At 36.6% G+C, this 27,384-nt stretch overlaps 1 protein-coding gene across 5 annotated transcripts in view; it reads right to left on the bottom strand.

Annotated features, from left to right (window-relative positions):
• The window catches only part of LOC115229080 (tyrosine-protein kinase Fer-like), a 192,173-nt gene that overhangs the window by 45,879 nt on the left and 118,910 nt on the right, over positions 1 to 27,384 (bottom strand). For all 5 annotated transcript variants that reach the window (XM_029799500.2, XM_029799503.2, XM_029799502.2 and 2 more), the window contains exons 3-8: positions 18,202 to 18,375; positions 12,248 to 12,344; positions 8,809 to 8,998; positions 3,897 to 4,034; positions 2,561 to 2,683; positions 880 to 1,020 (exon numbers count right to left, since the gene is read on the bottom strand). In XM_029799500.2, coding sequence (XP_029655360.1) covers positions 880 to 1,020; positions 2,561 to 2,683; positions 3,897 to 4,034; positions 8,809 to 8,998; positions 12,248 to 12,344; positions 18,202 to 18,375 — 863 coding nt within the window. The remainder of the gene's footprint in view (positions 1 to 879; positions 1,021 to 2,560; positions 2,684 to 3,896; positions 4,035 to 8,808; positions 8,999 to 12,247; positions 12,345 to 18,201; positions 18,376 to 27,384) is intronic.

The following is a 27,384-nucleotide window of genomic DNA, read 5'->3' as shown; positions in this document are numbered from 1 at the left end:
GTTGCACTATTTTGTCTTCTTTTAGTCTCAACTTTGAGTATCCTTTTACTTTTGCTTATGAAAGTTGTAGTTCAAGTGTTTTGTTTGTTTTGATTTTCTTCCCTATTGGTATCCTGGTCTCCCAAACCACTTCCTTTTACATTTTTATAACAAAAATTGTCCTCATCTCCACCAATGAGTCCCATGAGATTTGTAGTGACGCCATCTTGGAAATCTCCAGCACACGTGCACAGGGTTGGAATCTTCCAGAAGGCCAGCCAGAAGTTCCCTCATGAGCATGCGCAGAAAACTAGCAACAGCGAAATTCTCTTGTATCTCTCTCTTTGACGCTAGCAGCTGAACGATACAGATGTGTCTCCAGCAGCTCTTTTGAGCTGCTACCTTGTGGCACATCTCCGCTATGCTTGAACGGGCAGGATTGACTCACTCCACTTGACTACTGCCGATAAGCTCCTAGGTTGCCGATTTGCCCAGAGGAAGGAAATGTTTATATTGCGAATCAAAGAATAAAAATTTATACTGTTGAAATTAACGGAAAATCTTGACTTTTTCTTCAATTAATATTTAATGTAAAGGATGCGAGCAGCACCCATCCAGCGCGGAAATCTCTCATCCTGTTACAGATTCAATGGCTCTTTTAGTGCAACTTTCTCATGACTTCTTCAGTGTAACGTATTCATGATTTTGTCCAACAAGTCTACAAAACATCCATGACTTGCTGTAATAAATTTCTCAATAAATAGAATATTTAAAAGTAGAAAAAAAAAAAGATTAAACTAAATGACTAAATACCCAAGACAGGTAATAGAATACTTTAGTGAAAAAAGAAACGACAACAATAAAAGAGAAATAAAGGAATCGTCTTCCAAATTCACATACTCCAACACAGTGGTGTTTTCATCCTTCTCTTTTAAAAGTCTTGAACATGTCTCAACATCTGCTTCTAGTTGAGTTTGTTCTTTTAAGACAGTGTTCTTCTGTTCTTCGTATTTAGTGACATCTTTCCGAATATCTTCGAGCCTGAAAACAAACAAAATAAGTTTAAACATTACCGAATTTTTCAGTGAAATAATCACAAAGTATATTCATTTCTAAATAAATCATTTATTTTTGAAATAACATATTGCTTTATAACACCTCAAATTTGAGGCTTAAAGGTATAGTTGATAAGATCAAACCTTGCACGTAACTGGTACCTGTTTCATCAAACCCAAAAGGATGAAAGGCAAACACCCTAAGTAAAATTCAAACACAGAAAACATTGAGGTATAACTAAATACCACAAGGCACTTTGGCTTGTCACTGTTGTAACATGCTGAGCAGATGTGCACTCCTTCCCTTTATTGACTTTGTCTCAGATCTTCCCAGGCCAATATGATAAAGTACCAAGTACCACTCAAGCACTGGTGTTGATATCTATCTCTATAATGCATCCAAGATACAATCTTTGTTTATCTTTCATTTGTTTCAGTCATTGGATCATGGCCTTGAAGGGTTTTAGTCAAACAGGTCAACCCCTGTACTTATTTGTTAAGTTTGGAACTTATTCTGTTAGTCACTATTACTGAACAGCCATGTTTACAGGTTCATAAACAAACTAACACCATTTGTCAAGCGATGGCAGGGTGGGGAACAAATACGGACACAAACACACACATAGACGATGGGCTTTCACACAGTTTCTATCTCTCAAATTCCCTCACAAAGCATTGGTTGGCTTGGGGTTATAGTAGAAGACACTTGCCCAAGGGGACTAAACCTAAAACCACATCATTCCATGCTCCCCTTATTTCTTTCCAGATTTTCCATATCCTCCACATTCAGTAACCATATCTTGCTACCTATACAAGTATCATACAGTCTCTCCTTCATTTGGAATGAGAAGCCCTTTGTTGTTTAACTCAAGGCCAGCTTTGATAAAGTAGTCCTATGGCAAGCAAGCAATCATCTGAATAATGAGGTATGATCCACAAATCCATCATTTCAGTAACTCTATGTACCAAAGTGAGCTGAGAACTAAATTGCACACTCCAACATGCAGCGATCAATTAAATGGGGGTGCAGAGTTGCAGAGTGGCAGTGTGGATGTGTTGTCCTCTCTCCACTGTCTAGCCTATTTCTGTACACCCACAGATCTTGGGGGTCCACGATGAAGAATAACAAGATGGACTTGGTTAGAGTCTACTCTGTTACCTTCCTTTGCCATTCCTCTTCACTATAAACCTTTCTACTATCGGTACAAGGCCCGGAAGTTTGGTGGAGGGAAGCAGGCTAGTTGATCACATCAACTTAGTTCATCAACCCCAAAAGGATGAAAGGCAAAGTCTACCTCAGCAGAATCTGAACTCAGAAAAATTCCTCTCCACTATAATAAAAGCCTCTTTTTACCAGCAGCTACAATGAGCCTCTGGTAATTTCTCCACTCCACCCTAACTATGACTTCTATCCACTAAATATCAAAAACTATATACCAGACATGAAACACCTAAATCTTTAATTTATATAAAGATTTTATAAATTCAAAAGTTTATCATAAACAATGGCTTTCTGAAATACTTACTTTTGCTTAACAGAAGTAGCAGTGAGGTCATCAATGGCCAATTTTTCTGCTTTGAGTGTACCTGAGTAGTCACTGAGTAGAGCTGTTGTGAAGGTCACCTTTTCACCAGTTAGTGGGTTAGATCTAAGAATCAAAAATAATGTGTGTAGATATATAAAAATGGATACATACATATATAGGTTTGGTGATGCAAACAGGAAAATATAGAACACAAGACTTGAGTATATATGGTTTTATTAATAATCAGAAAAAGTCACAGAGTGACTTAAAGGCCAAGAGTTTCATGTGTTGGCACTTATCAGACAAGTTTCACATCAATGGGCCATAAATTTATGTACCAGGTGATAATGGTATTTTCTTGGATTGTTCTGGAATTATATATTTTATAATTTGTTCTAGAACAATCTAGGGAATTACCATTATCATTGGCATATAAATTTATGACTCATTCACTTGAAACTAGACTGATAAGTGTCGATGGAGAAAACTCTGGGCCCGTGAATCATTCTGCAACTTCTGCAGTTTCTTAAAAACAAAGTAATATATATATATATATATATATATATATAGCAGTGACTCCATCTAAGAATATCTGAAGAAGGGATTTTATTCCAAAATATCATATCAGACTATGGATGACTAAATTACAAGAGGTATATAGCCCATTGTTTGTATTATAGTGCATTGTTGTACCATTCAAAACTTTTTATTCTTTACAAACAATATACAATGCTTCAAGTGAACTACAATACTCTCTTATATATATATATATATATATATATATATATATATATATATATATATAAGATTTTTGTGAGAAATATAAGGTTTTGCACACTTGTAATATATACTTGTACAGAGCACTTCTAATGTTTTTGTACCTCATATTCTGTGAGTGTGTGTGTGTGTGCATACACTTATATATGCATGTATATATGTATGTATATACAGACTGATAAAAACGAAGGTGAGAAAGATACACAGGTACATGCGTGTGTATGCGTGTGTGTGTGTGTGTGTGTGTGTATTCTTTATAGTGCATACTCCCTAGAGAGGGGTAACTATCTAAAGTGATGCAGTTCAAAGGAAATTCAGCCATTCAATAAAAGATAATATACAGATAATCATGTACCTCTCTCCCTCTCCCTACCTTTTCCCATACACACACATACACACAGAGTTGCATGTGTGTGAGTATTACTTCTTTGGTATCTCTCCAAAGTCTAAAACCAGTCTTATATGTAAAGAATAATAAGGTGGTATGATTTTGGTAATTTAACACTTAAGATTCCTTGGAAAGAAAGAAAGAAAATGGCCAAATGTATACACTGCGTACTTATGTTTGGCAACAAAGTCCTGAAAATATTGGTCTGGTTCAATATTATTAACACTCTTGGATATTATACTTGTGGGGGAACTGGGTTTTGACATGGTCAGATCTGTCAGTTGAGTATACTGAGACAAAATGTATTTCCTAGAAAAAAAGAAAAGAAAAGAAAGTAGTACAAGAGTTTATTAAAAGAATTACAAAATAATTAATAACATTATAACTGATATTTACAAAATAAACTAGAAAAAAATAGTCAATAATATGTACATGAAGTCATAAATATGAGTTCTAATAAAATCTAGTCTTGTGAAATGAGGATCAAACCACCTAGTTTTGTCTATCCAAAAGGTCTTCAGAGATGGCTTACTTCTGACTAAGTAGAGGTAAGCAATTCCTGATGTCTTAAGAAAAATGAAACAAGCCAGTTCAATTCTTCTTCCAAACTGTTGAAAGCCTTATGGTTTAACCATGACACCCAAACTAAATAAAAGCTTATTAAGCATATTTTATATAACTTCATGTACATCTTTATTGATAACCAACATCATATTGATATACTAGTATATTATTTAAAAATAAGCAGGGTTTGTATTAACTTTTCCATGTTGAGATCATAGTTTAAAGAGCCAAAATTTTAGTTTGAAGTTTAGACAGTTACCTAATGCTGGTTTAATTGTTGTTACAGTTGAATGCCTTTCCAAGGACTAACTACCCAACCATGAAATATGATGAAATATGAAAAACAACTATTTTCAGTTTGGCAGATTTTCAATTAAACAGAATTATGAAAGAGCTATGCCTATTTATGTTATGCCTTTTAAAAGTGGAGCCAATAAAGGAGTTTTTACACAGCTGTTTGACCTGCTGGAAATAACAAATGCATATACTTTAAATCACATCCTACCATCTTCAAAAAGGAATATGACATTGAATACTATAGTTCTAGATACAAAAAAAAATGTAGGATGATTATGGTTGGAATACCTTCAATCATAGGTCTGCTAGACTGAAATTCTATTTAAATATTATCATATTACTGCTTTTTTTTGAAAATCATGAGAAATGTGGGTTAAAGTGGTATAATAGGCAAACTCATATCAAGGACTGACTTAAATTAATGTTGATATAACAATCAGTAATAACTTAATTAGACCAAATTAATAAAAATTAGTCTTAATTATTCATCAATTTTCTTCCTGCACAGGGTTTTTCTCAATCTACCATCAATGCAGCCCATTACTTATCCTCAAACAATCAGTCACACCTCAACTCTCTTACTCTCCAGCCAGAGAGTTGAGGTGTGACTGATTGTTTGGGGACCAACTTTGTGTGGTCCTAAATCTACTTTCCAAGTTGCCTACTACTTTATTCGTTCCCCTAACAATATTATATCCAAATATCAACTCTTTAAAACTTTGTACATTGGAGAAACTAGCCAACACTTGACAGCTCATTTCAGAAAGTCCTTGCTTGATGTGCATCAAAATACCCAAAACCCTGGGACTATTCCTGCCATCACCTTTCTATTATTGATTCTAATACTATTGATTCCAGCCCTTTCAACTTTGCCACTTTGAGAAAAAAAAAGATTTATTTTCAATTATGCACATATTGGCACAGGAGTGGCTGTGTGGTAAGTAGCTTGCTTACAAACCATATGGTTCTGGGTTCAGTCCCACTGTATAGCACCTTGGGTAAGTGTCTTCTATTATAGCCTTGGGCCGACCAAAGCCTTGTGAGTGGATTTGGTAGACGGAAACTGAAAGAAGCCTGTCATATAAATGTATATGTGTGTGTTTGTCCTCCCAACATCACTTGACAATCAATGCTGGTATGTTTACGTCCCCATAACTTAGCGGTTCGGCAAAATAGACCGATAGAATAAGTACTAGGCTTACAAAGAATAAGTCCTGGGGTCGATTTGCTCGACTAAAGGCGGTGCTCCAGCATGGTCGCAGTCAAATGACTGAAACAAGTAAAAAAGTAAAAGAATATCCTTGCCCTACAACATCAATAATAACAGCATATATTTCCGATAACTCCTCTCCTTCTCCTCTTCCTTATCACATACACAAACGCATTCTCACATTACTCATCCCCCACACACATACATGCTGTTTTGTTCATACACATACTCACTCATGCCAACTAGAGTACACCACACACATGCAAAGATTTTGCTGCTGTGCATTATTCTTTTTGTGCATTTCCAACATTTTTACCCACCCCACTCCTCTGTAAAAGAAAGCCACATCCCTGAGTACCTATTTCCTTCCTCCATTGTTACCACGACACCTGTAGAACAGCACACAGATTTTCTCATTTCTCTTTTTTCCTTTCCACATTTATATTACATTTATTTTTATTACTACCAAATAATAATAATAATACGGAGATGTACTTGCATAGCAAGTGATTTGATCTGAGATCGTGTGCTGAAACGAAAACAATTGCAGCGTGGAAGGTGTTTGTAAGCCATTTAAGAAACACACAAAAGCCGTTCTGGGTACATGGGTACTGTATGTAGTAAGTCTATTATTATTATTATTATGGAAGGTGTTTGTAAGTCATTTAAGAAACACTGAAAATATTTTGACAAATTAAACTTAAATGTTGAAGTGAATCGAATGGCTTTTGTGTGTTTCTTAAATGGCTTACAAACACCGTCCATAATAATAATAGACTTACTACATACAGTACCGATGTGCACTACAACACATCAGAAAAAGTAACCAAAACTACATGAACAGTACATAGAATATGCACAGGAAGTGAACAGTGAAGAAGCCTTTAACAAAAAAAAAAGAAGAAATAGGGATGGGGTGGGAGGAATCAGGAGTACTGTTGGGGAATTTCAGGAAGCATGGAAGTTTTGAAGGTTGTAGTGTCTCAACAGTTAATAACTAATGCAGGTAGTTTATTCTATGGTTCACTAATTCTGAGTGTGAAAAAAAGTTTCTGAAGGTCATGGGCGTGGTGTCGTTTTTTGATTTTGTAAACCTGTCCACAAGTGTTAGACATAAATCTGTGATATGAGTTTGTAATCATTGAGTCTACTCAACAACTAAAATAGTGCTTTAAAATAATTGTGTTACCAATGATTCTGTCTTATTATACAACATCTGATAGTAATGAGGAAGCTTCTATGTGGTGGCTCAACCTGCTAGAAATAGCAATCATATCTCCCTTAAATTACACTCCAGCGTTTTAAAAAAATAGAGATACATTGGACCTTGTGATCCTGGGTTCTTTGAATATGGGGAAAGACAGGATGGTCATGGCTAAAGTGACTTTGATCAAAGGCCTGCTTATTCAAGATTGATTAAACATCAATATAAACCAACTGATAGCCCCTATAATGGCTGGTCAGTCTGCTGGAAATAGCAACTAAGTCTTCTTTAAACCATATCCACGCGTTTCAAATGTAAAAAGAACATAGTAAGACTGACCTAGGGCTAAACAACAAAAACACTACCCCAAAACACCTTTCTAAACCTACTTTAGAATATAATCGCAGTTTCAAATTTTAGCACAAGGCCAGCAATTTAGGAGGAGAGGATAAGTTGATTACATCAACACCCCAATACCTACCCAACTGGTACTTATTTTATCAATCTGGAATGAAGAAAGACAAAGTAGACCCTAGCAGCATTTGAACTCAGAACGCAATGTCAGAAGTAATGCCGCTAAGCACTTTTTCTGACACGGCAACAACCCTACCAGCCTGCTGCCTTACTCTAGAATATAATATCAAATATTAATGCTATTCTATATTATAATAACAAATATTATCACATACTAATGCTATCCCATATTGTAAGAACAAATATTATCATATATTTATGCTATTCCATATTGTAAGAACAATATTATCACATTAATGCTATCCCATATTATAAGAACAAATATTATCACATAATAATGCTATCCCATATTGTGAGAACAAATATTATCACATATTAATGCTATCCCATATTGTAACAAATATTATCACATATTAATGCTATCCCATATTGTAAGAACAGATATTATCACATATTAATGCTATCCCATACTATAAGAACAAATATTATCACATATAATAAATATTATCACATATTATAGAACCTAATAGTCATGCTATCACAGTATAATACCAAACAATAATCATACCATGTAATAATTCCAAAGATAAATGTTCACGTATTACTATATTGAATACTTATGCTTTATAAAAAAAAAAAAAAAAAGTAAGGCTATCATGTAATACTAAATAGTAATGTTATCAAATTATGATATCAGACTATTATGTCATATTATAATAAAAAACAGCAATGTTATAACATCATGCATGATACTAAATAGTAATATCGTCACACATTACAATGCAAAGTAGCAATGTTACCTACAGAATATCTGGATCTTTTTGGTTTGAACGGCAGTTTTTAACATAATTTCTCGGTAACTAAAAAATTTTAAACTTCGTATACTGGTAGAATGTGTTTACAAAACATTTTTTTCTCTTGGCTTTATTGAGAAAATTCTATAGTTTGAAAGATATTTGTTTTTTTTTCTTCAATTTCTGCAATTTCAACCAATCACTGATGTCTGTTGAGGTAAAAAACATTCTGTGCCGTATGAATATGTCCCTTGTTTAAGAAACAGATTGGGTTTATTTACATTTGTGAAGAAAAAAAGATACCCTTCCCCCCACCTCTAACCCTACCCTAAAACAGATTGAAATGCAATAGATCAATACTAGGGTCATAATTATGGGTGACAATTTCATATGACACCGCTAGAAAAAACTGCCGTTCAAACCGAAAAGATCCGAATATCTAATAGTAGTATATGCCATATGATACTACCTAAAGATATCATACAAGAGAGGTAATAATGTATTTAAATAAATTAGATTGCTTAAAGAACAGAATCTTACCATCCTTCGGTGAGACCAATGTGTGTTTCTTCATGGTGTGTCAGAAATGAAGGGAGAAGTTTGACAAGATAATCGTTCTGGTGTAATGAAGCTACTTTAATTGCAATGATATATTCATTGTGTAGTTTGTGCAGTTTGGATGTTGTTCGAAGGTAGTGCGACTTAGCATCTTCAATTTTTTTTATTTTTCCTGTAAACAAAGAGGAGTGGAGTTAAGAAATTAAATTAAAAATTTAGATATTTAAAAAAAAAAAATTGAATTAAAGTTGGTGTAAGAGTGGCTGTGTGGCAAATTGCTTGCTTACGAATCACATGGTTCCGGGTTCAGTCCCACTGCGTGGCACCTTGGGGAAGTGTCTCCTACTATAGCCTCCGGCCGACCAAAGCCTTGTGAGTGGATTTGGTAGACGGAAACTGAAAGAAGCCCGTTGTATATAAGTATATATATATGGGTGTGTGTGTGTGTGTGTGCGTGTGTATGTATGTATGTGTTTGTGTCTCTGTGTTTGTTCCCCCAAAATCACTTGACAACTGATGTTGGTAAGTTTACTTCCCCGTAACTTAGCGGTTTGGCAAAATCGACCGATAGAATAAGTACTAGGCTTCCAAAGAATAAGTCCTGGGGTCGATTTGCTCAACTAAAAAAGGCGGTGCTCCAGCACGGCCGCAGTCAAAAGACTGAAACAAGTAAAGAGTATGTGCAGACATGGCTGTGTGGTAAGAAGTTTCCTTCCCAGCCACATGGCTTTGAGTTCACTCCCATTGCATGGCACCTTGGGCAAGTATCTTTCAATATAGCCTCAGGCTGGCCAAAATCTTGTGAGTGCATTTGGTAGAGAAACTGAAAGATGCTCATTGTATATACAGATATATGCGTGTGTGCAAGCGTGTCTTTGTCTTTGTCTTTGTCACCCAGCACCACTGGGCAACAGGTGTTGGTGTGTTTATGTCCTCGTAACTTAGCAGTTCAGTAAAAGAGACCAGTTGAATAAGTACCAGGTCTAAAAAAAAAATAATAAGTATTGGAGTCAATTCATTAAACTAGAAATTATTCAAGGTAGTGCCCTAGCATGGTCGTAGTTAAATGAAGTAAAAGATAAAAGATGCTAGAATTTAAATATGCTGGTTCATTTCAAAATATATTCAGTAACTATGTAGTAAATTTGTTAAGTTGAATATATCTACCTGCCACCGCCACCACCACCACCACCATGCTTACGCACATTTTTCAAACTGGTATGATTAGGCAGGTTGTCACAATCTGAGTCAGTTATTTGGAGTTACTTATTTCTTTACTGCCCACAAGGGGCTACACAGAGAGGACAAACAAGGACAGACAAACGGATTAAGTCGATTATATCGACCCCAGTGCATAACTGGTACTTATCTAATCGACCCTGAAAGGATGAAAGTCAAAGTCGACCTCAGCGGAATTTGAACTCAGAACGTAAAGACAGATGAAATACCACTAAACATTTCGCCCATTGTGCTAACGTTTCTGCTAGCTCGTCGCCTTATTTGAAGTTACTGCCCATCTAATAGAGTCAGAGGACTACATTTTGCTTGCATACGGATTCTATAGCTCGATGCTCTTTCTAACACCAAACACTTTACAGGGTTTTCTGGATGCATTTTATTGTGTTACCTGTACTATGGAGGTTGTCGTGCCATCAGCAAGACTAGAAACAACAGAAATCTTGATGAGATTTGAGCACATCTGTGAAGATGGGGAAAATAACCATCCCTCTCCTACTCCCCACCAAAAAGCACCATCCAAACGTGGCTGATGCCAGCACCGCCTTGACTGGCTCCTGTGCTGGTGGCATGTAAAAGCACCATCCAAACGTGGTCGATGCCAGCCCCATCTGGCTCCTGTGCCGGAGGCATGTAAAAGTACCATCCAAATGTGGTCAATGCCAGCCACCTCTGGCCCCTATGCCAGTGGCATGTAAAAAGCGCCCACTACACTCTCGTAGTGGTTGGCGTTAGGAAGGGCATCCAGCTGTAGAAACACTGCCAGATCAGATTGGAGCCTGGTGCAGCCTCCTGGCTTCCCAGACCCCAGTTGAACCGTCCAACCCATGCCAGCATGGAAAACGGAAGTTAAACGATGATGGTGATGATGATGATGATGAGGCAAGGCATAGTTGCTTCCAATTACATGGTTTCTGATTCAATCCTTCTGTACGGTACTTTGGGCAAATATCTTCTACCATAACCTTGTATTCATCAAAACCTTCTAAGTGAAATTTAGCAGATGGAAATGGTGTGGAAACCTCATCAGAAGGATTTCCCTCTTTTTCATTGGTAGATTTAATTTGTCATCTAGTTTAAAACTTATGAAGACACGTGGCCTAATGGCCAAGGTGTTGCACTCACAGTCACGAGATCTTGGTTTTGGTTCCCAGACCAGCTATACATTATGTTCTTGCATAAAACACCTTACTTCACATTGCTCCTGTCCACTCACCTGAAAATGGGTAACTTTGTGACAGATTGGCATACTAAGGTGAGACAGTAATGCAGGAAAAATCACTTGAGTGGAGGCCTTGCAAGCCACATTTTGTATTTAGCAACTGAAAGGATGAATAGTACAACCTGCACTGTGAATCCCAACTAGTTGGGATTGGTTGTTCAACCATGTCGAAGGTCTTCATCAAAACTTCTATCTAGCTCATGAAACCTTTCCATGAAGCACACAGTTGAAAAAATTTCAACCAGGTGTCTTATCTGAGACAACTTCTTCCTTTCCTCTCTTCCTTCCTCCCAGCAGTCTCAGAGTTTTTGAAAAGACATTAGGATAGGGCCATCCTTCTTCCTCTGGCTAAGTTACGTTTAAAATAATAAAAAAAAAACCCTGAACGGATGCATATAAATTTGTTATTATAGTGTCAAAGTAGGTGCTGCAAATAACACATATGTATGTCATAAAAAGTGTAGATTTCTCTAAATCATCTGTTGTTATCAACAGGCCTCTCATCCACAAGCAGACTGAACGTAAGTTAAGAGACTTTATTACATTGTTACCAACGTTTTGTCATTTACCCCTTAGTAACCAACCAACCAACCAACCAACCAACCAACCAACCTAACTACATAAAAGGATACTTAGTAATTAATCCTTTTGTTACTGTATTTATTTTGAGATGCTCTGTGTTTCTTTCAGTTACTTTAAATATAACAAAGAATTTAGTAAAGTAACTTATTTATCATTCAGCTAGTGTTAGGAACATAAATTGTGACTAAGGTTTGGTGGAAGATTTTAATTCAAAACTCATGAAAACAAGACATCTGTATTAAAGAGCCTGAGCTGGTTTCAGCCGGGTTGGTAACAAAAGGGTTAAGGCTAGAAGAAATATTTTTATAATTTCAATGATTTTGTCTGTAGTTTCATTAAGGGAAAACATCAAGCATACATAACAAAAGAAATTAAACTTACCTTTTGCACATAAATCATCGTATCTGGCTTTGTCAACTTTGAACTTATCAAGTACTCTTGTGTAGTCATTTTCCTGTTTGTTCACATCATCTTGGATCTACAAAAAGAGTCAAAGAAAAAAATGAGAAAATCAGGTGAGAAAAAAAAAGGAAGATGGGAAATATAGCAACAAGGTTTCCATGTTGAAATAAACCATTTAAAAAAAAATAACATTATCACCATTGTCACCATCATCATCATTTTAAAATCCAGTTTTTCTTTCCTGGCATGGGCTGTGAGAGACTCATTGAATCAGTATTCTATATCTCGATGCCCTACCCATTGCCAGCCCTTACCGGTTTTCAAGAAAAGTATTTTTTCATTCTGCAGGTCTTCACATATCTAGAGCAAAATATCTAATGCATCTTTTCTTTATTAAAGGTGGTAGGGTGAAATTTGATAGAGATTTCATTCTAGCAGTAAATTTGATAGAGATTTCATTCTAGCAGGCTGAACGACATAAAGGCTTTCTTATTAGCCTGAGGTATTATTGTTAGTTCATTTGTCAGAAGTAAAAGAGAAAAAACAGAAAAGAGAAAAATATTAGAGGTAAGCCAAGTTAGAAACAGTTCAAATTTAAAAGGCTGAGCCTCACTGATGAGAAGATACATATTTGAAGTACACTGACAGAGTAAGTATGGCTGTGTGGTTAAGACATTTGGCTTACAACCACACATGGTTTCAGGTCCAGGCTTAGTGTGCATTACCTTGGCCAAGTATTTTTTTACTACAGCCTCAGCCAATGCCTTGATAATCTCCAGAGAAACAAGCAGCCAAACTGTTATATACTCAACAAATGTAGCAGTTATTCTATGAAAGAGTCCCTAATTTGCATAGCAAAAGTGTTTAACACTATAAATACCAGGGATCTTAGTTCACACAGGGATCTTAGTTCACACAGTATCAGGGTATGATAATAATATATACGTAACATACGGTATAATTATAAACAGGGCAAATTTTATATGTGATATATGATGTGATATATAGATGGATAATGAGACTTGGATAAAGAAGTGACAGGAGATCTATGCAGATGGAGACTGTGAGGGAGGATTACTAATGATGACATTGGACATCGGTGGTGGAAGCTGATCTTGGAACATTGAACATCATAGAAGTAGATGATGAGGAAAGCATATAAACAATTGGTGAGATGCAGTGTTGAAGAAGAAACAACCAACCCAAGTCAGCATGGAAAAGTGGAATGTAAAAATGATGATGATGATGATGAGGAGGAGGAGGAGGAGGAGTAATATAATTTTCGCAAAGATACACAAAGTACAATGTGCATGGGTAGTGTGGGGGCGGGGGATGGTTAAGAATCCCACTTTGCAATCATATAGTTTTGGGTTCAATCTCACTGCAGCACCTTGGACAAGTGTCTTCTACTATATATTGTGAGTGAATAGAGTATAGAAAAATTGAGTGGAAACACATCGCATATATATGTATATATTAATACATACATACATATGTGTGTGTGTGTGTGTGTGGTGTGTGTGTGTGTGTTGTGTGTGTGTGGGCATGTAGGCATGTGTGTGTGCATGCATGCATGGTTATGTTTGTCCCCCACCAATGCTTGACAACTGGTGTTGTTTTGTTGTTTACGTTCTTGTAACTTTATTGGTTTGACAAAAGAGACTGATACAATAACTACCAGACTTTGAAAAAAAAAAAAAATTAATGCTAGGGTGTGCCAGCTGGCCATAGCCCAATGACTGAAACAAGTAAAAAATAACAGAGCATGATGAATCTGTGACCTTTTAGCTTTATGCCAAGCATCTTAGCCACACAGCAACTATTAGATTTACCAGTCCTAAATACCAGTTTGAATATAAGAGGAACACTAATAATGCTTTTGGCACAAGATCAGTACTTTCAGGGGAGGGACTAAGTCGATTACATCAACCACCAGTGCTCAACTGGTACTTACACTATCAACCCTGAAAGGGAGAAAGGCAAAGTTGACCTTGGTGGATCTTGAACTCAGAACATAAAGATGGGTGAAATGCTGATAAGGAGTTTTGCCCAGCATGCTAACAACTCTGCCAGCTCACTGCCTTGAGTAGTACTAATATTATTTCAAATTTCGGCACAAGGCCAGCAATTTCAAGGAAGTGGGTAAATCGATTACATCAACACCAGTGCTCAACTGGTACTTATTTTATTGACCCCAAAAGGATGAAAGGCAAAGTCAACCTTGGCAGAATTTGAACTCAGAACGTAAAAGATGGATGAAATGCCATTAGCATATTGTCTGGCATGCTCACAATTCTACCAGCTGTGCCCTTAGTGGAACACTAATATTAACAATGGTATACTAAGTGCTAAAGTACATATTAAAGAGGATGAAAGTATTCTGAAATCAAGAAGCATCCTATTTTAATAGCTACAGCACTCTCCAGTACAATCCTGTACTAGAAAATATTAGAGGAGTTTTGGTAGCTATCAGATAAAATAAGGTTTGTTGTTGAAAAAAATTCTGTGTAATGACTGCTTAGTCCTATGACCGAAGTAAGAGAGCAGATCTATGATAAAAAGCATACCAGCTATGACCATCCAAACTTTTACAAATATTGTATACTTTGAATTTCAATATCCATGATCAATATTGAAACATATATTACAGTAATGGAAGTAATACAATAATTTTACTCAATCAAATGGTGGTTTATTTATGGGTTTGCATCCCTATAACTTAGCAGTTTGGCAAAAAAGACTGATAGAATAAGTACTAGTCTTAATAAAAAATAAGTACTGTGGTCAATTTGTTGTTTAAATCCTTCACAGTAGTGCTCCAGCATGGCCACAGTTCAATGATTAAAACAAGAGATAAAGCTAAAGAGTATTATATCATTATTATTATTAACATCTTCAATATCAAGTGGGGTCCACAGAATTTTTCTTCTCAATCTCTAAGTCCTTGATATTGTGGGTTCCTTATTACAACAGAAAGTTAGATTTTTATTTTATTAATACAGTTGAATTGGTTTTGAACAAGTAGCTGGACCCATGGCATACACAGGCTTCCAAAACCATTGAGATTGATGCAGTGAAGGTTCTTCTTGAACAGTTACAAGCAGACAAATGCAGCAAAAACACGAGTATTGTGAGAATTCCATAGGAACAACAGTCTGATGAGGATAGACAGGACATGCTGTTTATTGCAGGGTCTGCAAGGGGAGAAAGGTGAACACAATATTAAGGATAAGAAAAAAGATGGATGAATGAGTTGAGAGTGTCTGAATGGAGGTGTCACAAAGCCAGCTAAATCTGGGGAGAAGAGGCCACTACAGTAATGATAAAAACAACAGAGGAGACAACATATTTGTGGGCCGGAGGCTGGAATGTGCTGGTGATGGTTTTCATACCAAAAATTCAAGCGGCTTTTCCTTTGATGTAGTCCAGAATATCTGTGGATGTAGCAGCAGCACTGTACCAAATATGGGAGCAGTGATACTGCATTGTGGTTCTCAGTGGTCATTTCCTTCTCCTTCTCCAGTAATCTCCTTCTCTGAAAACTCATGCATGGACATACAAGTATTATTGGCAGACCAAGAAGAGCAAGTATCAGTCAACTTGTGGAAGACGGAGGATATCAAGTTAGGGATATGAAGACTGCAAAAGAGGACTGGCATGGAAGAATTGTGTTGGTCCAGGCAAGTCACCCAACCAGATAGATAGTGGGTCCCAAGTGAGCTTTGAAGAGAGTTTGCCATTGATGGGGGTCTGAAGTATTGTTTGTGCCTGAAGAGGAAAGCTAATCATGTGTAGAACATAATTCTGTTAATCAATTGCAACCATCATTGTATGCTAGGATTTTTCAGAGGTATATTAATTATTTATTGATACACCAAGCAGCAGGATTTTTTTCCAAGCTATAATTACTCTATAGAGTAAATCAATTGTATTAGTTTTGACAGAAAAAAATAAAGAGGAAGCTTGTACTACCACAGCATTAGATTTACTTGGTAGCACAATAACAATATCTGAAGTATGAAAGGCTAAATTTAATAATAAATCTAACAGTATAAAATAATGATTTCTAATATAGGTACAAGGCCACATATTTAGTGGGAGAATGTATGAGGGTTTGCTGAAAAATTCCTGCTTTTGAGGGTATTGCAAAAGGCCTGGTTGGAGGTCCAACCTTCCAAGTTCTTTTACAGGGCTTAGAAAAACTAAAGGATCACTGCAATGAGTGTGTGAATCTGAGAGGGGAATATGTTGAATAAAATCATAGTTAACTGATCCTCTTGTATTTTCTTTTACCCAAAGCCAGGAACTTTCCAGAGCCCCCTTGTAGGTGGTTAGATCAGATCAGTACTAAACTGGTACAATGAAAGGCAAAGCTGAATCCTGATAGGGTCTAAAGAAAAATTTAAAAGTTCTAACCATTCTAACTGCTCATTATGTTCTGAGTTCAAATCTCACTGAAGTTAACTTTGCCTTTCATCTTTTTAGGGTTGATAAAATAGAATACTAGTCAAGTTCTAGGGTCGTTGGTATCAACTAACTCCTCCCTTCAAAATTGATAATATTGTGATAACAAAAGCAGTAGCAGTTGCTAATGTAAGCATTTTTCCCAGGGTGCTAACGATCCTGCCAGCACACCACTTTTAATAATAATAATAATGATGATGATGATGATGATGATGATAATAATAATAATCCTTTCTACCATAGGCACATGGTCAGCAAGCTCAGAGGAGGGGGAAAAATCAATAACATTAACCCCAGTACTCAACTAGTACTTACTTTATCAACCTTGAAAGGATGAAAGGCAAAGTTGACCTTGGTGAAAAGGACTTAATGCTGCTAAGTATTTTGCCCGGTGTGCTAACAATTCTGTCAGCTTGCTGCCTTTATTACGCCCTTTTAAAGCCTAGCCAAGCTCATGGCCCGGTTTCTATGGTGTATGTGTTCCCCAGCTGGACGAGATGCCAGTCCATCACTGCGTTACTCATTTTTGCCAGCTGAGTGGACTGGAGCAACGTGAAATGAAGTGTTTTGCTCAAGAACACAATGTGTTGTCCGATCCAGGAATCGAAACCACAATCTTACGATCATGATGCTGACACCCTAACCACTAAGCCACGTGCCTCCACTGGTGGTGGTGGCGGTGGTGGGTATATACCTCAAAGCCAAAATGCTGATGTAGACCAAGCAACAACCCATCAGTGGCTGAGAAGCTCAGGACTGAAAGCAGAGACTGAAGGTTTCATATTGGCGGCAGCTACAAGCTAACGTTCTTCAAAATGGTTCTGACCATAAATGCAGACTGTGTGATAAATTTGATAAAACAATAGACCATCTGCTCTCGGAATGTCCTGTTCTGACATCAAACAAATGCAAACATCACCATGATAGGATAGGACAGTATTTACATTGGAAAACATGTAAACACTACAAAATAAGCACTCCTGCTTAATTGTATGAACATCATCCTGAGCCAGTCGTTGAAGGCAAAAATATTACTACCCTCAAGGATTTTGCAGTGAACACATGGTTGGGATGCATGTGCCTAGTGTACCCTTAACAGACGGATAGTCATGATGAGTATATTGGGCTTTGTACATTTGTACCCCAGGGTCACTTTGATAACATATGTTGCTCTCTCTCATAATAATAATAATAATGACAATAATAATGATAATAATAATAATAATAATAATAATAATAATAATAATAATAATAATAATAGTTTCTTTTATTGGCCACAAGAGTCCAAGACATGAGAACAATATGAAAGGACAAGTTACAACCCACCAAATAAACAAAAACAGATGGGGTTTACATTGATCAAGAGGGACACCACCACATTAAAAGATATCCCATCCTCAAATTGATGTCAAATTTAGAAATCAAAATTGTAGAATATTTAAAAAACACTCTAATGATTAGAAATTTACCTTCAGTAATTCTTCATCAAGATAGATCCTTTCTTCTATGTAAGACTTCTTAGCTGATTTCTTCTCGAGTATCAAATTTCCCAAAGCTTTTAATGTTTTTGAGCTGAGTTCATCGACATTTTTTCGGACATGATTTACAAGTTTTTCTGTTTCTTCAATAATACAGTTCCATGCCTGGAAATATAAAGTTGGCAGCATAATTTATATAGAAAAGGGTAAAAACATAAAATAATAAAATAAGATAAAAAAGAGATCAGAAATAACAAAAGCACATGAGGTGGAGGAAGGTAAATAGAGATAAAAGAACAAATACTGCTTGATAAAATATCTAAATGCCTGAGATAATAAGTTATTGTTAATACAATTATAAATATTTCAGGCTATTAATCTCATCTTCAGAGATGAAAAATGTTTTAATATTTCAATGATGATGAATTGGCAGGAAAACTAGAACATCAAAAATACCTTGGGGTAAGCAGTAACTTTCTGAGTTTAAATCCTACCAACAAAAATTTTGCTTTTCATTCTTCTAATGTCAATAAAATAAACTCCCAATTAAGTAATGGAGTTGATAAAATTAATTACGTCTCTTAACCCTTTGGTATTCAGATTACATAGTCAAATATAATGCTTATTTATTTGCATTCTTTTGAACTGATTATGCATTATCTCATAGATTTGCTGTTTCAATGATGTGATTGTTTATTTTTAAGATGTCGTTGTAGGATAGGTATAAGACGATAGATCTTGCTGTTTTAAAGGTAAAACAGAAAGAATATTTTGGCCAGATATGGTCAGTTTAAATGCTAAAGGGCTAAAGAAAATATACATAAAAACATGGTGGTGTGGTGTGGTGTGGTTTAGAAGTATGCTGCTTGTCTACATGGTCTCTGGTTCAGTCCCACTGCATGGCACCTTAGACAAGTGTCTTCTATAATAGCTCCAGACTCACCAAAGCCTTGTGAATGGATATGGTAGACGGAAACTGAAAGAAGCCTGTTGTATGTGTGTGCGTGTCTCTCTCTCCTTGTCCTGACATCATATAATTGCTGTGAATAAATGTCATTCATTTCTGATATTCTGTGAAAACAAGCCTGGACATGGGTAATATTACCTTGCTTGGAAACAGGTGAAGAGTAGTGACAGAAAGGTCACCTGGCCATAGAAAATCTGTCTCAATAAATTTCATCTACCCAGGCAAGATGAAAAAATGGATGTTGAGACAATGATTACACACATATATATATATATAAAACAAATGAAAGACAGAAGATGGAATATACGAGAATATATTATTAATCACAACAATTGTTTTGACACATCTAGCATTGACTCCTCTTATGGGACACACAAAAACTGGTTCAGGAGTATCCAGTGGTGCAGATGTATATATATATATATATACATATATATATATATATACACACACCAGTGTCACATAACAGCCCGTTTAAAAGTACCCTTGAATTGCTGGGCGACACCCTGTGCTTGAGAAGACTTGTTGAGTCAAGTGAAATTGTAGTCGTGGTCAATGCCAGTGCCACCTGACTGGCACCTGTGCTGGTGGTACATAATAAGCACCATTCAAGCATGGGTCGAAGCCGGTGGCATGTAAAAAGCACCATCCAAATGTTGTTGATGCCAGTGCCACCTTACTAACTCCCATGCAAGTAGCACGTAAAAAGCACCCACTACACTCTCGGAGTGGTTAATGTTAGGAAGAGCATCCTGCTGTAGAAACCGTGCCATGTCAGATTAGTGCCTAGTGCAGCCTGCTGGCTTGCTAGTCCTCAGTCAAACTGTCCAACCCATGCCAGGATGGAAAACGGACGTTAAACGATGATGATGATATATATATATATATGTATGTATATATTCACACAAGCACGCACAAATCTCTCTCTCTCTCTCTCTCTCCCTATATATATATATATATATATGTGTGTATGTGTGTAATCAAAATAAGCAACAAGGATATCCAGACGTAATACAGTACAATCGTTTCATGTGACTCCATTTAATTGAACAATGCAAACATTACATCAATTTAAAATGTAGACCAATCTTCAGCTGCACAAAAAACCATAGAATTTAATTAAATTTGAAGAACACAATGTTTGCATTGTTCAATTAAATGGAGTCACATGAAATGATCGCACTGCATTACCTCTGGATATCCTTGTTGCTTATTTTGATTATAATCACTTTATTTGAAATTGTATGGATAATACCATACTATATTCTTGCGCCTTAACTTAAGTGCCATAATCATCTGACTCTAGAAGACTAGTGTCCAAGTTAAAAATCAACACTGGCATCCAATCTGGTGTTGCTGTATGAGTTCTGTTACAAGTGCAAGGCTGACTCACACTTCAATAATTTTTATTTTTCAGCCTTTTATTGATTTGCAAATCTTTTGCTGTTATTACTTATTTACTCCTTTCATATAACTGTAAATAGGTTTCATGATCAGGCACAGCTAACTAGTTGTAAGTATTGAGTGAATTACAAAATCAATGAGTGTGTCCATTTACTTTCGGTGTTGATTACCAGTCTTTAAATATGGAATGTGTGGGGCCACAGGAAATTACATGCTATGCTCCCTCAATACACCCTGGAACTAGGAAAGCCAACAAAAGTTTGATCTCTTTGAAACAGTAATAGTCTAAAGCAATACAAATCAAAGTATTGTAGATGTAAATATTAAAAAGTTCAGCTAGTTTAGAGTGGTCAGTGCATCCCTAAATGTGTGTGTGTGGGGGTGAACTTTGTAGTTAAACCTCCACACCACATCATTGTAGGCATTCCCTTGGGACCAGGGCATGATGGACACAGTCTTGGTCATGGTAGAAGACCTTGACAAAAAACCAACTCCTTTTCAGCTCTTGAAAGTTGGACATTGGGCTAATCACCTGACCCTGGAAAATAGCTTCTGATTACAGAAACTTCAGAGGAATCCACAACACTTTGCAGGGGCAATGGTTCCTAACCAAGAAAAGGATGGATAGAACCAAGTGCAAACAACAACCATTGAAAGGCAACTTGGAGAGAGAGAGAGAGAAGTTTTATGAGCCACCTAAGCACAAAATGGAAAGAAGAAAAAAATATTAAAATATTAACCTCATTCGAAGATGAGATTAATAGCCCCAAAAGAATTGTAATATATTGCTTATAAACACAAAACAGCTGCTGTCCATGTAGCCACACAGTTACCTACCTATTAAGAAGTTACAACTGGAATGGGTAAGGCGATATCATGCAGGGGAAAAAGTTCCTATTGCTGCCACCATTATTCCTAACATTCTATTGACTATTTGGGTTACAAGTCTAGCAGATTGTTTAAGCAAAGATTCCAAAACCTTAAAACATATGAAGACATCCCACCACCCTCCAAAAATTAGAACAGTTATTGCATTGAATATCTTAGAATTATAAAACGATAGTAATCCTAGATTTGAATATATAAGGGGTGTGTGCTGAAAAGATCCTGACTTTAAGGGTATTGCGAAAGGCCTGGTTGGAGGCCCAACCTTCCAAGTTCTATTACAGGGCTCAGAAAAACTGAAGGGCCACTGCAATAAGTGTGTGAATCTGAGAGGGGAATATGTTGAATAGGATCATAATTAACTGATCCACCTGTATTTTCTTTTATCCAAAGCCAGGAACTTTTTTGCACTCTCTCGTACAGTACTAACATAACTATTGTTGTTAGAACTAATCCTGTTAGAAGGTTATTACTCAGACACAAGTTCCAATGAATTAATCCACAAAGCATTATGGTAATTTAACATTGTGTTATTGCAAATGAGACAATCAACAGCAATATTTTGAACGTTTGTCAATAATCTGCATACTGGCAGTTGATAATCCTTCTTCTGCTTACAGTACCAATATTATTTAAATCACTCTTCCTCTATCATTCCCCCACCCCTACCCCACATACACACTTTGGATATATATGAAGAATTAACAGATATGAAGCACATCATAACATCGCACTTATTGAGATTTATTTCAAGAAATGACTACAATACAATCTGTGTTGGTTATTTATTTATTTATTTGTTTATTTTTACATCATGAATTTTATGAACAATAGTGCTGTTGTTCATTGATTTCCAACAGGTTAATTACTGATTAACTCCATTTCCAATGGTGAGAACAACAAGCAAGTCTATGTGAAACTCAAACAGAATAAATACCAATTTATCTACTTTTTCAGTGATGTGTGTGTGTGTGTGTGTGTGTGTGTGTGTGTAAAAAATGGGACAAGAATGCAAAACATCTGGGTAGTTAGGTGCTACAAAAATGGGACAAGAATGCAAAACATCTGGGCAGTTAGGTGCTACAAAAATGGGACAAGAATGCAAAACATCTGGACAGTTAGGTGCTACAAAAATGGGACAAGAATGCAAAACATCTGGACAGTTAGGTGATACAAAAACGGGACAACAAAATATCCAGATAGATGATACAAAGAAAACAAGGACGGGTCATTCGAAGTTTTCTTTCCTCAGTCGAGTACCAGATTATCTTTGCAATTTTGGCTAATCATACTCGAGATTGCTCCAATCTGGCTAGCCCCAAGGAAAAACTAAGCTAAGAGCATTAGATTCCTTGGAAGAAAGCAACGAATGTATACAAAAGCAAGGACAGATAAAAACGGACAATGTAACACAAATACAATAAAAATAATAACAGGACATAACAACAGGTGTGTTTCAACATCAATGAACTACAAAGAATATGCAGGCTGGTTGATTTTCAAAGTTGGTCATACAGTATAAGTACAACCAACTAACTATACTGTATGACCAACTGGAATATTAAAAGAAAACTTTAAAGATGGACCAGTCTCCGTATTTTTTTGTAGTTGTTTGAAATTTGCACTCCTGATAATATTCATAACCCAGCAAAGTGAACCCAAAGTTACCTATCAGAAGAATTACAGCAGGATTGCTCATACTAAGCTATCACTGATGTCTGTTACCACTTGATGCAGTAAACCAAAACCTGGAGTATACCTGAGAGCGATTACAGTACCTGCCTGGCTAAAGATATATATATATAAATATATATATATACACACACACAGATATATAAATATATACATACATATATCTATATATATCAATGCGGAGCAAATAATTCAGGAGAAAATACTAGCAAAGATATTATTGACTCTATCATTATCTAGTGTAACAATTAAAATGCTAATAACAGAATCAATAATATAGGCGATTGTGGGCCCAAATACATACACATATACATAAATATACATATATACATACACATATAAACACATACACATATATACATATAGATACATACATATATACATACACACACACACATATATACATATATATATATATACACACACACACACACACACACACACACACACAACACACACACACACACATACATATGTAGTTGCTCAACTGACAAGAAATAGTAGCCAAATCTCCCCTCAAGTTACACCATGTCCACCTAAAAAGATGGAAAACATTGGATGATTTAATCACAGAAAAGTAATGCCAGAGAAGGGGACAGGATGATCATGATAGCAATGCTTTTCATTATAGGTTTGCTCAGTCAGAACTGACCTGGGGCTAACCAACAACTGATGAAGAAAAGGGGTCTCTGTCCACCAAACATTTTCATGAATGTTCACACAATCAAAAGCAGAAATAACACCAACCATGTCGTATTCAGTGTGTATATTGTAACACAACTCAAATATAACACTGTGGATAATACAGATGGTAAATCATGCTACAGTATCGACAACAGCATCTGAGCTGAAGCTGTAGGTCAACAGTGGTCAAACAAATCTATGATTAAATGTGTTCCAGCCAAGACCAGCTATCTTACTTTCAATTATAGTGTCTTTCAGATTACATTAACCAACATATCTTCCATTTTTTTCCAAAATGACAAGGTGTAATTTATAGGAGATTTGGCTGTTGTTTCTAGCATGTTCAGAGTTCATATAAAGGCTCCCTTATTCACTCAGACACCTTTGTATGATAAGTATAGCTTCTATTGCCAGAATATTTGTGTACTCAATTTCTAAATGAGTTCATTATGTAGTTTCTTTAATCCCTGAAACTTCAAAGTTGTTGTTCCCCTCTGCCCTATCATTGTTGTTGTCGTCATCATCATTTCCCCCATGTCGTCATCATCATCATCATCATTTCCCCCCTTAACATCCACTTTTCCATGTTTGCATGGGTGAGACAGAGTTTATTGAGGCGATTTTACTATGTTCAGGCTCTTCTCTTGATGCCAAGCCCTCATCTATTTCCAAGCAAAGTGATATTTCCCCATGACCAGAGATGTTTCCATAGAATATTAGAACTGGTTGACACTGCCTGTAAGACAGTGACACTCATTTGTGACTATTGGATGATGTCAAGACAAGGAGACACAAACATGCACACACTCTCACACACATACACAAATATATACACATTATATACATTAAATATATATATATATATACAGTATAGGCGCAGGAGTGGCTGTGTGGTAAGTAGCTAGCTTACCAACCACATAGTTCCGGGTTCAGTTCCACTCCACGGCACCTTGGGCAAGTATCTTCTACTATAGCCTCAGGCCGACCAAAGCCTTGTGAGTGGATTTGGTAGATGGAAACTGAAAGAAGCCCATCGTATATATGTATATATATATATATCTATGTATGTGTGTGTATATGTTTGTGTGTCTGTTTGTCCCCCCCTCTCACCATCACATTACAACTGATGCTGGTGTGTTTACGACCCCATAACATAGCGGTTCGGCAAAAAGAGACCGATAGAATAAGTACTAGGCTTAAAAAGAATAAACCCTGGGGTCGATTTGCTCGACTAAAGGCTGTGCTCTAGCATGGCCGCAGTCAAATGACTGAAACAAGTAAAAGAGTATACATTATATAAGACAAGCTTCTTTCAGTTTCTTTCAACCAAATCCAACTCACAAGTCTTTGATTAGCCCAGGGTTATATTTGAAGACACTTGCCTAGTTTTCCACACAGTGGGATCGAGCCTAAAACCATGTGGTTGGGAAGCAAACATCTTAACCACACAGCCATGACTACACCTAGTTTAATAAATCTCTATTGGGAACTGTTAGGTTATTTCAATGATATTTGAGTACTGCTTCAGTCGCTTTTGAAATAGCATCTGTATAAGTTTAAATAATATACTCCCCCACTTTTTGCTTCTTTTTTGTTGAAGAGAAAATGCCATTTTCCCCTTTGAATTAAGCAAGGTTTCTATCTACTTATCTATCTCTCTCTCTCTCTTTCTCGCTATTTTGTTCGGATAAAGAAGCTAACAGGTTTCCACTTCACCCGCCCCATCAGATGAAGCATAAAGTTTTGTAAACGAACACATAAATATCAGAGGTTACATGAATCATTGCACTTGGGGTTACAACATAAATAACAGAGAATCATTTGATGTAGAGCTTACCATAGAAGATACTAACAAAATGCAAGGAGGGAATTTTCTATTTGGTTTTAACTTTTGTATGCAATGCGCTACACTGGTAATATACTATGTTAACTACAATAATAGCTGAAGCTGTTATTCTCCTTGTTATCTTGAAGGTGCATGGCTCAGTGGTTAGGGTGTCAGGCTCACAAACATGAGGTAGTGAGTTCAATTCCTGGACTGGGCAGTGTGTTGTATTTTTGAGCAAGACACTTCATTTCATGTTGTTCCAGTTCACTCAGCTGTAGAAATGAGTTGCCATGTGCCAAGCTTTATCAGCCTTTGCCTTTCCCTTGCATAACATTGGTGGTGTGGAGAGGGGAGGCTGGTATGCATGGGCAACTGCTGGTCTTCTATAAAAACAACCCTGCCTCGATTTGTGCCTCGGAGGGGAACTTTCTAGGTGTAATCCCAATCCCATAGTCATTCTTCACTCAAGGGGGTCTTTACCCTTTTATATGAATATGAACTTTTATTTACAAATTATAGCAACTTTCTATAGTATAAAGCATCTTCACTATTGTGATGTCTGTTTTCCACGTTGGCATGGGTTGGAAAATTTGACAGGAGCTGGAAAGCCAGAGGACTGTACCAAACTCAACTGTCAGCTTTGGCAAGGATTCTAGTGTCAAATGCTCTTCTTAACACAAACCACATTACAGAGTGTACCGGGTGTACTTTACATGGCTCCAACATCAGCAAGCTCACCAAATCTTGCAAGACACAGACTCCTCAAATGAGTGAGGAAGTAGTATTAAGGAAGGTAGCTTTGTGTCAAGTGACAAGAGGTTAAACTATGAAAGAAGAACAAAAATAAGGTGTCATGCTGCAGGGGAGATACATGGCTATCCCAGTTGGAGGAGAGAGAGAGAGACAGAGACAGACAGAGAGTTAGAGTCGATGGTCGTGAAAATATGTCAGGGTGTACCCAGTTCTGTTGCATGACTTTTAGAAGCCCCCTACAACATTTTGTTTCGAGGCCCCCATCCCTTCATACTTCACATTATCCAAAATAATATCTTTAAAAGCACAAGTTAAATTTAGTTAGGTCTATGACAAATTTCAGCAAATAAAACTTTCAGATATGAATAAAAGAGCACCTTTATAATCCAGGCAACTTTCAAAGACAAACACAGTTCACTTTTCGCTCAGCGAAATCATTGATCAGTTCAGAATAATCAAGCTGAAAGCTAAGTTTGTGTTCAGTAGATATCATAGACAATCCACAAAGTCTGGTACATGTTTGTTGTACAAGGTAATATTTTTACAAGAACTTTTGCAGGTACAATGTATTACTATTTTATTTTTGGAAATTTTCAGTCACTATAGATAGTTTAATTCTTGTTCAACATCTTAACCAAAATAAATAGATGACTAATCTACGTACTTTGATCTTAACATGGGGCTCAACTGCAGAGGCTCCCTGCAACTGCAGGGGTTGCAGGGGCTTAGCAACGGCCCTGGGTGTACCCTCAAGGTACAGGAAAATAGGGAGGTGAATGTAAGTGAAGTGGTAAAGAGGACTAGACTGGGTGAGTGTGCAGAGAGCTCAAAAGAGTGCAAAAGGAGAGAGGCAGATAGAAGGGAAGGGAATGCAGTGAGTAGTGAACACAGGTGTGTGTGTGTGTGTGTATGTATATATATATATATATATATATATAATAATAAATATTAGGGAATAAAT

This window comes from Octopus sinensis, unplaced genomic scaffold, assembly GCF_006345805.1.
Source record: "Octopus sinensis unplaced genomic scaffold, ASM634580v1 Contig11718, whole genome shotgun sequence".
Classification (NCBI taxonomy): domain Eukaryota; kingdom Metazoa; phylum Mollusca; class Cephalopoda; order Octopoda; family Octopodidae; genus Octopus; species Octopus sinensis.
This window is presented reverse-complemented; position numbering and strand designations above follow the sequence as displayed.